Raw genomic sequence first — 15,956 nt, forward strand, 5'->3', positions numbered from 1 at the left:
ATTCCATTGGAAAAAAATAACAATTAAAAAAATAAAGTCACATTATTCGAACAAATTTGGGAACCGTACATGGAACACAACAGAGAGGGCCTACCGTGGACCTCCACCCCCTAAAATGACAGAATGAGAAGACAAAATTAACTGACCCAGTGTGTAAAAGATGACACAATTTTCTTGTTTATTTTCATTGTGTGATGACATTGCTTAATGGGTTTAATGTATTGTATATGTTGAATGTTTAGTGGGTAGGGAGGGGGGTAGGAAGGAGGGAGGGAAGGGAGGGGGGAAAATGACACTGTGTATATTCAAGAGGGAAAAATTTGTGTGTATTTTGGTTAATATGGTTCATAGTGTGAAACCAGGTCACATGTTGTGTGTCTATATTAAACCTGATAACACTAATAAACACACTTCTCTTCGCTGGCTGATAACTTCAGGTGTGGTCTCATTATTTCAACATGATGGCGCATGAGCACAAACATCATCCGCCACGTTGGTGACCCTACAACGGACACACTCAACAGCAATGTGCCAAAGAGCCTGCCACGAGTAACAGCCAAGCTCAAATTTATTTGCTACAGCAGTGTGCCAACGAGCCAGCAATAAATAACGGCCACACTTGACAAGACACTCTGCAAGCCCAAGCTCAAATCACTTGCAACAAGCAGCTTGCTTGCAGTAAACCTCCGATGAGCCAGGAGCAAATGATAGACCGTCTGAACCACCTGAACCTACTTGGCACTGCTCCAGTCGACCATAGCTACGAATGACTACAAATCAATCAATGTCACATCACAGGTCAACAAATAAATAACTAGAGGCCAGTCGCTCTTCCCTTCATGGTTGACCGAATGAACAGCAAGGAGTGTCGTAGAAGGTAACTGTTTGGACATTTGAAAGACTATTTTACAACCTACTCACTCACTTCGGTGACTCTGAGCAGGCCAAACTGTTGTCTAGTGTGCCTCGTGAACTGTGCAACAAACCTGGCTAACAAGTTGCAAGGTCAAGGGAACATTTTAAAAGGCTGCGAGTTTTTGCTTGACACAGCATACCATTAGTGCCTCAGTTTCTCCAGAATGTTACCGTACCCCGTACTCCATTATGGGAAAGTGGTTGTTTATCAGCAAGTTGTCTGCAGCACTAACATTTAAAACTTGCCTGTTCGAACTTCAGGAGGTTTGCATCTCCGCTGCTGTGACCAGAGGGAACAACCCCCACGTTTCACTAGCCTCCCTCAAAGACCACTCGACCCAGGAACGACCAGCAACCCCTCCTCGAGGGAAGCCCGCGATCTGGGGGACAACCATTTACTCCCCCGTGGCAAGATTACACGACCCAAGGGGTAGCCAGCCACCTGTTAACTCCTGTATGACACTAGATATTAAGCCGCAACGGACCGTCGCTCTGCAGAGCGCCACCTGGCAGCTCTTATGGTCCATTGCAGACTTTGGCTGCTACTTGACTTTCAACTGTTAACTCTTTCCAACCAGACATTAAGATTAGCACTATAGATTCTCACAATTCCCAACAACCTCCTTAGAGTATGGACTTTCACTTTTGGTAATGCATCTCAAATGTTTGATACTGTTCTAGATTTCTCATGTGCCTTAACTGTAATCAACTCTGACATTTTGCATACATTAAGTGTCTCAAATGATTCCTACTGTATTTATTCATCTTGTCAATAATTGTTTGCTGATGGTCTACTATTACTGTGTATTTCTATATTGTGCATATTTTCAGAATTTCCTGACTACGACACCTCCAATTATCAGCATTTTCTCAGTGGCCATACATCTTTTACTCCACCTTGCACTTTTCCAATCCCCTCCCTCCAAGGTCATGTAAGATCCTGCTTCCAATACATCCCTAGAAAGTGCATTTCAGATTCCAAACATACTGCAAAAGACCTTTTCTCACACCAGTCTTGCTTCTCTTCTCCATATTTTATGTCTGTGACCTGAACTATTGACTGCTTCTCTGAAAGGAACAGCCTCCCACTGTCTATTTCTGACCAGACCCTTCATAATTTCTTATACAGGTGCCTAACCTTTTATTTGGGATTGTCAGAACCGATCCCCTGCCATTGTTTGGAATCTTCCGGATTTCAAAATCATTTTAAATTGGTAGTCCCTTTAAAAAAAAGGCAATGCTTCAAAATCGTGCAAAAAAATGCACAAAACAGGGTTGTGGGGTGTTAAATTAATTTAGATAAATAAAGACTATAAAAATACCATAATATCACGGGCAAGTTTTTTTATTTTAAAGTAAAATTTCAAAATAAAACTGGCTCAGACCCACATCATTCCCCCCTCTCTTACCTTTGGTGGAAAGGTGACTCCTGGTCCCGAGCACCTGGTGGGAGAGAAGCAAGTGGCAGCTGGCTCAATGCAGAGTAATGGCTGTCTTCCTTACCCATAATCCCCCATGCAACTGGAACCACTCTGGTGCTGGCAGTGCAGTTTCTGCTACATGGGGGAATTATAGGTAAGGAAGACAGCCATTGCTCCTGCATTGAGCTGGCACCACCATAAGTGAACTCCGGGCTTAGCAACACTACACCTCTGCTGCCATGTCAGGAGTTAGATTGGGGGTAAAGAGACGGACGGTTGATGGACAGCCAGGGGTGGTGACCGACAGACAGCCAGAGGGGACAGACAATAGGGCTAGGAGTGAGGCAGTTGTGTGCTTTCCTTTCTGAAAAGTGCCAGTTTTTGGAGGATGCCGGTGTTCGGAATTCTGGATAAAAGATTAGGCACCTGTATTTCTATCAAATCTTCCCTCTGCTTTCTCTTCTCAAAGAAAACAGTCCCAGCATCTGAAATCTATCTGTTCTTCAAGGAAGATTCTTGCAACTTTCTCCTGGATTCTCTCCAATGTCTTCAAATCCTCACTTTAACAGGATGACCAGAACGGAAACATGTCTTGAGCTGGCCTGGTCCAACATAGGTCACCTTTTTTTATTAATTATGAACATTGATAAAGGATAGAAATGCATGGGCCTTATTAAATGCTTTGTCATCCTGCTCTGCCACTTTGAAAGATTTGTAAACACAAGCCTGTAGGTCCTGCCATTCCTACACTCTTTTAAATATGTTCTTTATTCTGTATTGTCTCTTCTCATTCTTCCTACCAAAAATTCATCGCTTCATGTTTCTCTGCATTAAGCTTAAACTGCCATGTGTGTGGCAATTTCATCAGACTGTAAATAATCTGCAGCAATATAGTCTTCTTCATAGTTCACAATATTGCCAAATCCTGTGCCATATACAAATTTAGAAATTGTGGCTCGTACCCACTAAATAAAAACCCTTATGCAGATCCCTGGGGGAATGCCACTATTCGCCTTTCACCATACAAAAGGAACAATTCACCATGACAGTTTAACATCCATTTTTAGTCAACTTCATATCCATGGTGACAACATCCTTTTTTTGTGGCAGCATCACTGCCAATAAGTTCATTGACATGGATAAAAGAATTTTAAATAAGCTAAAGTTTGCAGAGCAAAGGCACACATGGTACCCATTATTATGAAGGATTTATGAGAATTATATGCTTCCAACATCGCCTGCATAAAATACTTAGAACAAACCAAAACAACGCACAAATTTTAGAGCCACATCTGGAAAAACATGTAGCAAATAGACAGCAAATAATCATTGTAAAATCAACAGAATCTTAGAGAACAGAATTTTTAAACCAGCCATAAGATGCAAGATAAAATATTGCAGACTTGATCAACCGAACAATCTTTTTCTTGTTGTAACCTTGAAATGCTGATTAACACTAGAATTAAGATTTTTTTTGCAATAAAGCCTTGCTATAAACTTTATTTCCAATCTAAACATCATGTCAGTACAGTGCACAAACCATTAAACGTAATCAGACAATGCAATGTGAACAGCCCATATAGCTTGTGTACAAATTCATATAGGTTAAATCATTTGTTTAAAAAAACCTCATTAATATGACAGAGTTTGGTGTTTGCACTCCCACCTCAGTCATCAATCATAGGATGTTTAAACACAAATAATGTTTAGAAAGATTATCTAATAAGCTCATTTACCTTGGATTGGATAGATATTTTTCTTACCCTAATAAAAGAATTCTGGCTGTGACACGTTTTGGGCATAATTACCCATCAGATTAAAGGATGGTTTTGCAATTTTAATTTAATTCAGAACACAATATTTTTAATAATTATTCTCGACATATTTCTGAATTAACTAACATTGTTATTGCAGTTATTTATTATGAGATGTCACACTTCTATAGATCACTCATCTGTTAAAAGTAGTCATTTACTGCAGTCAAAGATACTGCTGTGAAAACATCTGAATTCACTCAGAGATTATCATTCATTTGTGAAGCTACAAGGCTGGATCTGCAAATAAGGTGACTGTGGTTGCTCAACTCGATCACTTGTATTTTAAAAAAAAGTCAAATAACATATACCACATAAAGCGCACAGCACCCTCAATTTAGCTCAGCAGCAAGGGTTGTGCCATCTCGCCTTGGTAAATATTCAAACCAGAGAGCTGACGTTTTGTCATTTTCTGGACAAATACTATTAAAAATCCAACAGCTAAAAAACTTCCAAGGAGAATACCTGACCATGCATACAAGTTTAATTCGTTCTGGGTCTTAATGTCCATTGTTGAACTTCCAGTTGTCATTACTCTTACAGGAACTAATAGTTCTTGAACATTTTGAAAGGTGCCATTATTTGATTCAGGATCAATACCCAAGAGGTGGCAGAGTAATGAATAGATGTCAACACTGTTTATGGATTCCTTGCTGAAATTTTTCTTGAAAGCTGGTCCGTGGGCAATCAATAATGGGTGCATGCTCCTTATTCTGTTGTCATAACCATGATCACCCACTAGAATGGAACACAGAAGGTCAATTACAAATCATTTCATTTGACTCTTTATATTACTAATAAAAAGGTAGGTCTTTAAAGCATTTATTACTCAATCTATATCAATCATTAAAAGCAGAATCTTACAAAGAAGGCTGAAAAAAAATTGGACATATAACAGGGCTTGCAAGAGAAAAGCCCTGAAATCCAAAATACCTTCTAAATTGCACCTATTTTCTCAAACCGTATTTAACAAAAGAAAGCGTATGAAACAAAAGAAAGCGAGGACCCAAGAAATAGTTTTGCATCTTTTGGAAAATTCAATTGATCAAATACTCAATTTTTTCCAGATAAAATCAGGCATTTTATTCAATCTCAGATCCCTGATTTTCCTAGAGCTCCTGAGGTGAATATTTGTGATAGATTTTTTGGATTACAATCTTCTGGTAAAGGGCTAATATCTTATTTATGACATATCAACTGGACTAAGATTCTTTATTAAAAACTGGAAAGACCCAATGAAAAGTTGTAGAAGGCCCTAAAATCTAATATCAATTTAAAATTCATAATGGCATATTTTTAAAAATGTTTCAATGTATGTAATTATTTATAGCAGATTTTGGCTTTCTACTCTCAGTTTTATTTTTTACTCTGGCAATCTTCTTTAAATTTAACTCATGAATTGTAATATTTAGCTTTCTATCAGTTATTAAAATTATTAAGTTGAATGTAATATTTTTTAGCGATGGAATAACAGTGAACAAAATTATATTATCTGTCATTTCTCAGAAGCAGCATGTTTATTCTTTGTGTGCAACTAAATGTGTACTTTATTTTCTTAAGATGGGAGTACTGAAGCATTTATATAACCAAATAACAATTACAGCATAGAAACAGGCCCTTCTAGTCTGTGCCATAACTCTTACACCAGTGGTTCTCAAGTTTTTTCTTTCTATTCACATACCACTCTAAGTAATCCCAATGCCATCTGTGCTCTGTGATTAGTAAGGGATTGGTTAAGATGGCTTGTGAGTGGGAAGGTTGAGAATCATTATTCGAGACCCAATTGTTAGTGAAATATTTTGCTTGAGAAAAATTGTCATTGGCCCTTTTCCTTTGGAGTTATGAAACTGTGCACATAATGAGTCAATGAGGTACGATTAAAACAGTGGTTTTCAAACTTTTCCTTTCCACCCACATACCACCTTAAGCAATCCCTTACTAATCACAGAGCACCTATGGCAAAGGGAATACTTAAAGTGGTATGTGAATAGAAAGAAAAAGGTTGAGAACCACTGATCTAGATCATTAATGTGTATATAACAAACAAAGGACCCAGTACAGATCCTTGAGGCACACCACTAGTCAACAGCCTCCAACCTGACAAACAGTTTTTCACACCACTCTCTGGCATCTCCCATCTAGCCACTGTTTTTTAAAAATTTTCTTTAAAATTTCTTGCAATAAGAATTTCTTGCACTGATACGAGTCATATCAATAACATCCACAAATGATCATCATCAGTATAGACATAGTGATATTTCTTCTCCCCCCCTCTCCTCTTCCCCACCCCTCTTCAAAAATCAATAAATAAAACAAAGAAATAACAAAAAACAAAAAAGTTGGATTGTCCACTTTCACATATTTAAATCTTATTGTGCTCATAATTATGTTGTTTTACGAGATAGAGGTTTGTGGTCGGCATTCTCCCACATATTTTATGTATGGTTCCCAAATTTGTTCAAATAATGTACACTTGTCTTTCAGATTGTATGTAATTTTTTTCTAATGGAATACACTTGTTCATTTCTGTACCACTTTTGTATTTTAAGGTTTGTTTCATTTCCATTTTCCAGGTTGTCATAATACAGTTTTTTGCTCCTGCTAGTGCGATCATAATAAATTTTATTTGGGCTCTGTCTAATTTTAGTCCTAATTTTTGTCTCTTATATTATTTAACAGAATTTTTTTTTGGATCTTTTGGTATTTTTTTTGTGATTTTGTTTAATATTAGGTTTAGATCTTCCCAGAAAGTTTACATTTTGAACATGTCCAAATTGCATGTAATGTTGTTCCAGTCTCTTGTTCACAGCGGAAGCATTGATCCGATGCTGTTGGGTCCCCACTCTTTTAATTTCTGAGGAGTAATATAGAATCTATGTATCCAGTTATAGTGTATCATACATAATCTACTATTTAACATGTTGCTCATTGCTCCTGTACATAACTTCTCCCATGTTTTGTTCTTTCTCTCAGTGTTTAAATCTTTTTCCCAACTTTGTTTCATCCTCTTCCTTATATTGCAATTTGATGTACATGTTGGTAATAATTTTTTAAATTATCATTCTGTATGTGATTAAATATTCATAGTTGCTACTTTCTGGTAATCTCAAGCTATTTCCCAGTTTATCTTTTAAATAAGTTTTCAATTGGTAATATGTAAACATTGTGCCTTGTGTTATTCCATATTTATCTTTTAGTTGCTCAAACGTTAATAAATTATTTCCCAAAAGGCAATCTTCTATTTTCTTGATTCCTTTTCTATCCCATTCCTTGAAAAATAAATTATCTATTGTAAAGGGGATTAATGGGTTTTGTGTTAATATCATTTTTGGTATTTGATAATTTATCTTTTTGTCTTACAGGTGTATTTTCCATAATTTAAGTAAGTGATGAAGTACTGGTGAATTGTTGTACTGCATCAATTTTTCATCCCATTTATAAAGTATGTGTTCCAGGATATTCTCTCCCAATTTGTCTAATTCTATCTTAGTCCAGTCCAGTTTTTCTCCTCTCTGATCTTAGCCACTGTTGAATCCATTTTACCACTTCACACCTAATGATTGAACCTTCCTAACCTTCTGTGTGGGACCTTGTCAAAGGCCTTACTGAAGTCCACACAGACAATATCCACTGCATTACACATGTCAATTTTCCTGGTAACTTCTTCAAAAAAATTCAATCAGATTTGTCACACATGACCATCCACACAAAATCCATGTTGACTGTTCCTAATCATACCATGTCTATCCAGATATTTACACCATCTAAAAGAACACTTTCCATTAGTTTGCCCGCCACTGATGTCAAACTTACAGGCTGATAATTGCTCGGTTTATTCCTTGAACCCTTTTCATAGAATGGGACAACATGCACAATCTGCCAATCCTCCTGTCGCTAATGACTGTGGTGAATGTCTGCCAAGCTGCCTGTCTCCCCTCTGACGAGCCTTGCTGTACTCTATCTCTACTGTTAAGGACACTCCCCTTGGATATAACTGTATATGCACCTATTGTCTTTCATTATTGTACCATGAGTTTCTGCTAATAAAAGCCATGATTATTGTTTGACCACATCGTCTTTGTCTACTTCATCAACTGGCATTTCAATTTTATTACCAGAAATGGATGCAGCACTCAAGCCAGAGCGACTGATAATCGACCAGTCTGCCCCAAGGGCCAGAAAAATTTTCAACCACTGGCTTGCTTGTTTTGATTACGACATGGCTCGAAACAACGTGGTTGATGAGGGGGGGCCACTTGAACTCTCTGCTGGGTGAGATCCCTTTCGTCGTAACGCAAGGAACTACCACTCTGGCTATAGTCCAGGAACATCTGACTACTTACCATGCAGCGCCACGGAATGTGGTGTTTACTCGACACCAGTTGCTGACTAGACGCTAGAAACCTGGGGAAGTGATGGTGCCTATGCACTGGCCCTTGACTCACTGGATAAATGAATGTGATGTCAGGGCAGTCAATGTGTAACAACACTGCAATACCTTGAACCTGGATGCTTTTGTCAACGGGATTGACTCCAGTTATATCCAACAGAGGCTGCTGGAGACGGAGACCTTAACCTACGACCGGGCAGTCACTCTAGCCAAAACACTGAGAAGTGCCATGCGGTCCAGTGAAATGCGAGAAACCGAAAAGGAAACATTCAGGAGTGCTGGAGCCCCGAAGGAAAGAAAAGGGCAAACTCCTGAAAAATGCTGCTTCTGTGATAAGAGCTGGCACCCCAGACAGAAGTGCCTGGCTCGATTTGCTACCTACAGCTATTGTGGGAAACTCGGCCACTTTGCTAAAGCGTGTAAGGCCAAAAGTACTCCCACGATGAGAAGAGAAGCACCAAGAAAATGCGTGCTGGAGCTGCAGGAATTGAAGACAACTGTGAAAAGGGAATCTTCAGACGAGCAGGCTGAATAGACTTCAAGTGACGGCGAGGTGAGATCCCCCCGTGATAGCTCAATTGACTCCAAAGCTTGGGGGATGTTATAGACTGGGACTGGTCGACTATGAAGGGGGAGGTGAATGGTGAGACTCTTGATTGTCTAATCGACTTGGGGAGTACTGACAGCTACATCCACAAGAGAGTTCCAGAGCCTTAAATTTGCAGATATCCAGCGAACCAAAAGATATCGATGGCTTGTAGTGAACTTATAAAAACTGTACGGGACAAGTGTAAAGTTACTTTAAATTTGCAGGGACATTGCCTGGCTGATGTGTGGCTCTTTATTATGCCAGAGCTCTGCGCCCCTGTGGTACTGGGGTTAGATATTCAATCTCAGATGAACAGTGTAGTGTTAAATTTCAGTGGGCCACTACCCACACTTACCATCCCCCGCACTAGTTACTGCAGTCTGTTCGCATTAAAGATCAAAGCTCCTTCCCTTTTCAGTGATTTATCCCGAGTGTCAGCCGATTGCCACTAAAAGCCGTTCTTACAGCAAAGAGAATTGTGAGTTTATCAAAGCTGAGACCCAGAGACTGCTTAAAGAGGGAGTAATTGAACCTAGTAAGAGTCCGTGGCGGGCCCAAGTGGTAGTTGTGAAAAAAAAATCACTAAGAGACGACTGGCTATTGACTACAGCCAGACAATCAACCGTTACATGAACCTGGATGCCTATCCCCTGCCACGCAACAATGAAATTATTAATCAGATTGCGCAATACAAAGTGTACTCCACTATCGACCTCAAAGCAGTTTATCACCAAATCCCCATGAAGAAAAGGGAATGGCCCTATACAGCTTTTGAGGCTGATGAGGGGGATTATACCAGTTTAAAAGGGTACCTTTTGGGGTCACTAATGGTGTGTCCGTGTTTCAGAGGGAAATGGATGTATGTGTTACAGGGTATGTTTCCCTATCTGGATAATGTCACTATCTGTGGGAAAACACAGGCTGAGCATGACAACAACTTAAAGAATTTTTTAGCAACAGCTAAAGAACTCAACCTTACGTTTAACGAAGGCAAATGTGTGTTCAACGCGACAGAGCTACCCATTCTGGGCTACATTGTCTGCAAGGGCCAAATCTACCCTTATCCGGAAAGAATGGCCCCCCTTAAGAAGTTACCACCCTCAAACTCAGCAAAAGCCCTGAAAAGGTGTATAGGATTCTTTTCCTACTACTGCAAATGGGTTTGGGACTACACCACGAAGGCACGTCCTCAGTTTGACATTAAATCTTTTCCTCTCTCTCCAATGGCCTTGAAGGCTTTCGAGAGAATTAAAGCTGACATTGCCAAAGCTGCAATCTCGTCCATTGACGAGGATGTCCCATTCCAAGTGGAAACTGATAATCAAAAGGGCAGACCTGTGGCACTCTTCTCCTGCACGTTACACGGACCTGAACTTAAAACATCCTGCCATTGAAAAAGAAGCCCAGGCTATTATTGAAGCTGTTCGCTACTGGAGACACTTTCTTGCTGGCAGAAAATGTACTCGTCACTGATCAGAAATCTGTAGCCTACATGTTCAGTACTAAACACAAAAGTAAAATCAAGAATGATAAGATGGCACGCTGGCGAATAGAACTCTCAACTTATAATTTATGAGATCCAGTACAGGTTAAATGATCCCTCTGACACATTGTCACGATCTGCTGCTGGTGCTCAAATGGAGGGGCTAAAAGAGATTCATAGCAGACTGTGCCACCGGTTTTCTCCTACCCTTCAAAATGTACCAGGGGTGTAGGTTAATGAGGTGTAAATTGGGCAACATGAACTTGAAAGGCCAAATTGGCCCCTATTACAGTGCTATATGTCTAACTTAAAAAAAATCAAAACTGTGCTGCCCTACTATGTGATGGCCCATTGTTAATGATATCACTCACTGGCTTGATTGACTGGTTTGAACAAGATGCAAGTAGGTCAGACTGAGTTGACACAAGTTCCCTTTTCTCCCAAGAATAATTTTAAACCCAAAAATATAAAATACTGGAAACATTCAGCAGATCAGGCAGCATCCGTGGAAGGAGAAACATTTCAGGTGAAGTCCATTAATCAGTGCATTTAGCATCCGTGGGATCGGTGCTGGGGTTGGGTGGTGAGGGGAATGTTCCGCAGACTGCTTATGCCACGCAAATCATATTGCGTGGCAGCTTATTTGAAAGATGACAAAGCAGCAACACTAAAAGCAAAAGATTCTGCTTTATAACCATATAACCGTTTACAGCACGGAAACAGGCCATGTCGGCCCTTCAAGTCCGTACCGGTTCACTTGAACAACTCCACTAGCTCCTCCGCAAACTCCTGAGGAAGTAGAGGCTTTCTTCATGATGGCATTGGTGTGTTGGTTCCAGGAAAGATCTTCCGAGATGAAAAAGGATTTATGACAGACTACAGAGAAACAGTAATGCAGCAAAAGAGACCTTTCCTTGCTTTGCTGCGCCTCCCTCAAAAAAATCTGAAAATTCTTAGAGGTGTCTTAAAAAGATTTGATATTACTAAAGTTGTTAAAACACTTACAAGTGAATTTTCCAAATGTTTTGTTCTGGTTGATAGTCCAGCCTTCATCTGCTATAAGTAATATAGGCTGAATTCTGTCATTGTGTTTGTAGTGAAAACGATCTGCAATATCTTCTTTCTTGTACACAGTCATGTTGGGATGAGCATTCACCAAGGCATTATACACCTCATTGTATTTATCTGCAGCAAAAACAGAATCATTTTAAGAGCACCTGGAAGCTTTTCCCAGATGATTACTTTAAACTATTTTCAATTTATTAAAAAGGTTAAAATAAAGTGGCTAAAACATCTATGTTTATAGTCTACATTTTTGTAGACTTTTACTTCTAATGCATGAGAAAGCCATTACCATTAATAAAACTTTCCTACTAAAGAGGCAAAAAATGCATTTGCTCAAACAGGGTTGGAAAATGAAGGAAAGGCACACGACATATCACAAAAATACAAAATATAACCATAAAGATGATAATAATCTTGATTGCCAGTATTCAGGATGGCTAGTTAAATCAAATCTCTCTTTTTTATGATGCATCTGGCTCTGGCAATTTTTTGCTACACTCGTCTCAGACAGAATATTAAGACACTCAACATCCTCTAAAGAACAGACATGCGTGTTAAAGTTAGCCTGTAGTCAGATTATCTCAAATATAATGCATGATGACCTCTTTGTAAAGAATTTGATGAATAACCAAAAGGCTACACTGCAATCACCAAAATCTTAATTAAAAAGGTAGCAGTTGCATAGATTCAATGAAAACTTCCTTTGGAACAGAACATGGAATGCAGTACAACTTCAAGACTTGTCCTTCTTATCTGAGAAAATTGTTTCTTGCTACTGAATCTTCTTAACACTTTGAACATTCACATTCTTTAATCGGGGAAATAAAAGTCAAGCCGTGCTAACAGTTGCACACTCTTCCTGTCTCCACCACCTCCTTAAGCAGTTTGTTCCAGATATCAATGACTCTGGATGAAAAATTTACCTCTCAGATTCCCTTTTCAACCTTTTCCCTCTCACCTTACATCTATGTCCTCTAGTTTCAGAGAGACTCCAATGCTCTTCCCTATTAAGCCACTCATGATTTTGTAGACCTCTGTCATGTCACTCCTCAGCCTCTCTTGTTCCAAGGGGAGCAGACCCAGTCTCACAAATCTCTCCTTATAATTGAAGCCATTCATTCCAAGTAACATCTTTGCAATTTTCTGCATGCCACTAGTGTAATCACATTTTTCCTCTATAACCAGACCTGCACATGATAGTCAAAGTGTGGCCCAACAAATGTATTATACAACTGCAACATGTCCCTACTCTTGTACTCAGCATCTTGGCTGATGCCATATCCCTCATTCACCATGATTTACTATGCTGCGACATTCAGGGAAGTATGTACTTGTACCCTGAGTATCTCTATTCAACAACACTCCTCAGGGCCCTGCCATTCCCTGTGAGGATTCTGCCTTGTTTAACATTTATCTAAGTCAAATTTCATCTGTCATTCCTTCACCTACTTTTCCAGTTGACCAATTTCCGGTTATAGATCCTTAAACAATCTTCTTCATTGTCCACTCTACTACCAATTTTGCAACATTAACAAAATATTCTGAATCAACTTCTTTCTATCTAAAATTCATGATCCTATATTTTTACCTCAAGAATGCAGATTTAATAATTTTATATCTTTCCATTTAACGAAAGAGGAAGCCTGACAGCTTACAGTGTCGACTGGCTAGCTGAGAATTTATTCCTACCTTACCCTTGTGTGTGAGAGCAGTAATTCACATTAGAGGAGTTTTACATTTAGATATTTATGCTAAACACATTTTTCCAAATACAATTTCCTGTTAAAAAAATAAAATTTCTATATCTTACCTTTTTTGGGCAAAATAGCAGAGACTGGCGTGAAGTCAATCCATCTATATAGCCTGTGATCTATATATTGGTCCAATTCAATAATCCGGTCTCTGGAGCACTGAGCCATCCCATGGTCACTTGTGACTATCAAGTTTATTGTGCCCCATAATCCTGCTTTTTGAAGTTTTGCTATCAGATAACCGAGTTTGAGATCAATATCTGCAATGATCCTTTTCATGAGAGGATTATCTGGCCCCAAATCATGACCTGAGAGATCAGGCTCCTCCCAGTACAAGAGGCCGAAGTTAATAGGTTGCTTTCCTCTAAACCAATCAATCAGTTGGTCCACTCGGTCCTCAAATGGAACACTGATATTATAAATCATGTAGTGAGATGGGTACATGCCATGTATTCGAACATCAGTACCAGGCCACATAACTGTTCCACTCTTATAGCCTTTTATCTGGTTTGTTACCCAAAGTGGGTAGGCTGCCTCCCACCAAATTGGATCAAATGTATCCATTCTGTCCATTGTGAAAGATTTATTTAAAACCTTATCATACATTTCATTAGCTACTATTCCATGGCTCTCTGCATATAACCCTGTTACAAGGGTATAGTGATTCGGAAAAGTTTTTGTGATGAAAATATTTTTAACCTGATTTACATGAACACCATTTTCCATAACATAATGGAAAGTTGGCATAGGAACCTTATAGATGTAATCCCAGCGAAATCCATCAAAAGATACAAGTAACACTTTTGGTTGCTCATGTGGAAGAGAGAAAGCTCCAGTAACAGTGAAAGTAAATACTATCTGTTGAAAGTAAATTTGCCATCTGTGATGTGTCATGATGGACAGCTAGTTAGACTCCAGCTGCAACACAGAAAAAGCAACAATTTGCTTAGAATAAAATTGCTTATAACAAATATTAAAAGTTATCTTAACAGAGAATTTCCCTCCCACTCTACCCTTCTTCCCCCATCAAATCTTCAGGGTGATGTAAAGTTCGAGAAGAATTTCTATTTTTTCGCAATCCTGACCAGGAGAGTTCAAACATTATTCATCGATACATCATTAGTTAATAACAAAGAATCAGATGACAGAAGTACCTATTAGTGTTGGGATCAATGTTGGGACCCTGTTGTTTGTGATTTATACAAATGACCTGAATGAAGAAGTAAATGGATAGGGTTAATACATTTGCAGAAAACACCAAGATTTGTCGAGCTGTGAACAGAGCAAAAGAGCTATCAAAGTATACAACAGGATATAGATCCATTACAGAGATCTTTTAAATGATTATTTTTCAAGGATCATTAGGTCTCTTGTTGAAGTCAACCCGCACTATAAAATAAAAACAGGAGAACCAAAGAACGTACAATCACTTCTTTATTGTCTTACGCTAGCAGGAGGGGTACAAAGAATGAGTAAACATTGTATCTCCTACTTCACACTGATCCCCACTCAGAGAACACAGCATCCTTGTACAGCTTACAGTCTTTTAGACAGATGCTGACGTAGTTTTATGTTTTTTTTAAAACTAATGGCAATCTAGTTTTTTGATACTTCTGCCCTTTGCAATTTCTGTGATTTACAACCCAGCAACTTGATATGCCATATCTCATCCCATTCTAGTCATAGTATGCTTTGCAGTTGTGGACTGCCTAATCTACTAAATCATTAACTCTTTGTTGGCCTACTTACCACAGCAGAAGGCCCCTTCCCATAATTCTTTACTCTCTCCCCTCCCCTTTGCTCAATCGTCACTATTTAGATCTTATCTTCTTCCTGTTTTCATCAAAGTTGACAATCTACCTTCATTCACATTTGTCATGCATTTTCCCAACCTCCAACCTGTGCAAATCACACAAGCTTCTCTGCTAAATTATTAATACATTGTAGCAGGTTGTGAGCAAGCGTAGTGAAGAGACCGAGACAACAGGCTGGGTGCTCGAGTATCACAACTGCTTTAATTTGAATTCCATGCTGCACCCTTTAAGCTCATCTCTGGTCTCGCCCCTAATGTCCTGGCACTTGCGTCACGATGACGCAAACGTGCATGTGCCCTTCCGGTCTGGACCAGAAGAGATGGTCCTGTGACGCTATCCTTGCCTCAGCTGCCCTGCCGACCACACATGACAAGTGGGGCTGGTTCGCCACTGCAAAACATGTGCGTCGCCACACAATCAGCCCCCCAGAACCGGCACCGATGGTCTTGCGACGTGTCAAGAGTGAGGTGTGCTGTTTCAGTGGCCGACCACTATGCACCGGTGGGGGGACCTGTACTGGATGGAAAAAGTCCCCCAAATGGGCTGGATTCAAACAATCCAGTGTGAATAACTCATCCATGCCCCCATGTCAAGAGTGAACATGGAAGTGTTTCTGTGCAGCACCTGGTATGGTCCCTCATAAGATTGCTGAAGGGGAGTCCTGTGCGTGTCCCTTCGTACAAATACATACTCACAGGAGGACGTCTGGGGGGT

At 39.5% G+C, this 15,956-nt stretch overlaps 1 protein-coding gene across 4 annotated transcripts in view; it reads right to left on the minus strand.

Annotated features, from left to right (window-relative positions):
• Nucleotides 1-3,821: 3,821 nt before the first annotated feature.
• Nucleotides 3,822-15,956, minus strand: part of enpp5 (ectonucleotide pyrophosphatase/phosphodiesterase 5) — a 35,447-nt gene continuing 23,312 nt past the window's right edge. For 3 of the 4 annotated variants that reach the window (XM_069886734.1, XM_069886732.1, XM_069886733.1), the window contains 4 exons: nt 14,583-14,638; nt 13,488-14,346; nt 11,618-11,797; nt 3,822-4,888 (listed from right to left, as the gene is read on the minus strand). In XM_069886734.1, coding sequence (XP_069742835.1) covers nt 4,488-4,888; nt 11,618-11,797; nt 13,488-14,322 — 1,416 coding nt within the window. In that variant the 5' untranslated portion in view covers nt 14,323-14,346; nt 14,583-14,638 and the 3' untranslated portion in view covers nt 3,822-4,487. The remainder of the gene's footprint in view (nt 4,889-11,617; nt 11,798-13,487; nt 14,347-14,582; nt 14,639-15,956) is intronic. The other variant, XM_069886735.1, reaches the window with a different exon arrangement.

The sequence above is a fragment of the Narcine bancroftii genome, chromosome 6 (genome assembly GCF_036971445.1).
Source record: "Narcine bancroftii isolate sNarBan1 chromosome 6, sNarBan1.hap1, whole genome shotgun sequence".
NCBI lineage: Eukaryota > Metazoa > Chordata > Chondrichthyes > Torpediniformes > Narcinidae > Narcine > Narcine bancroftii.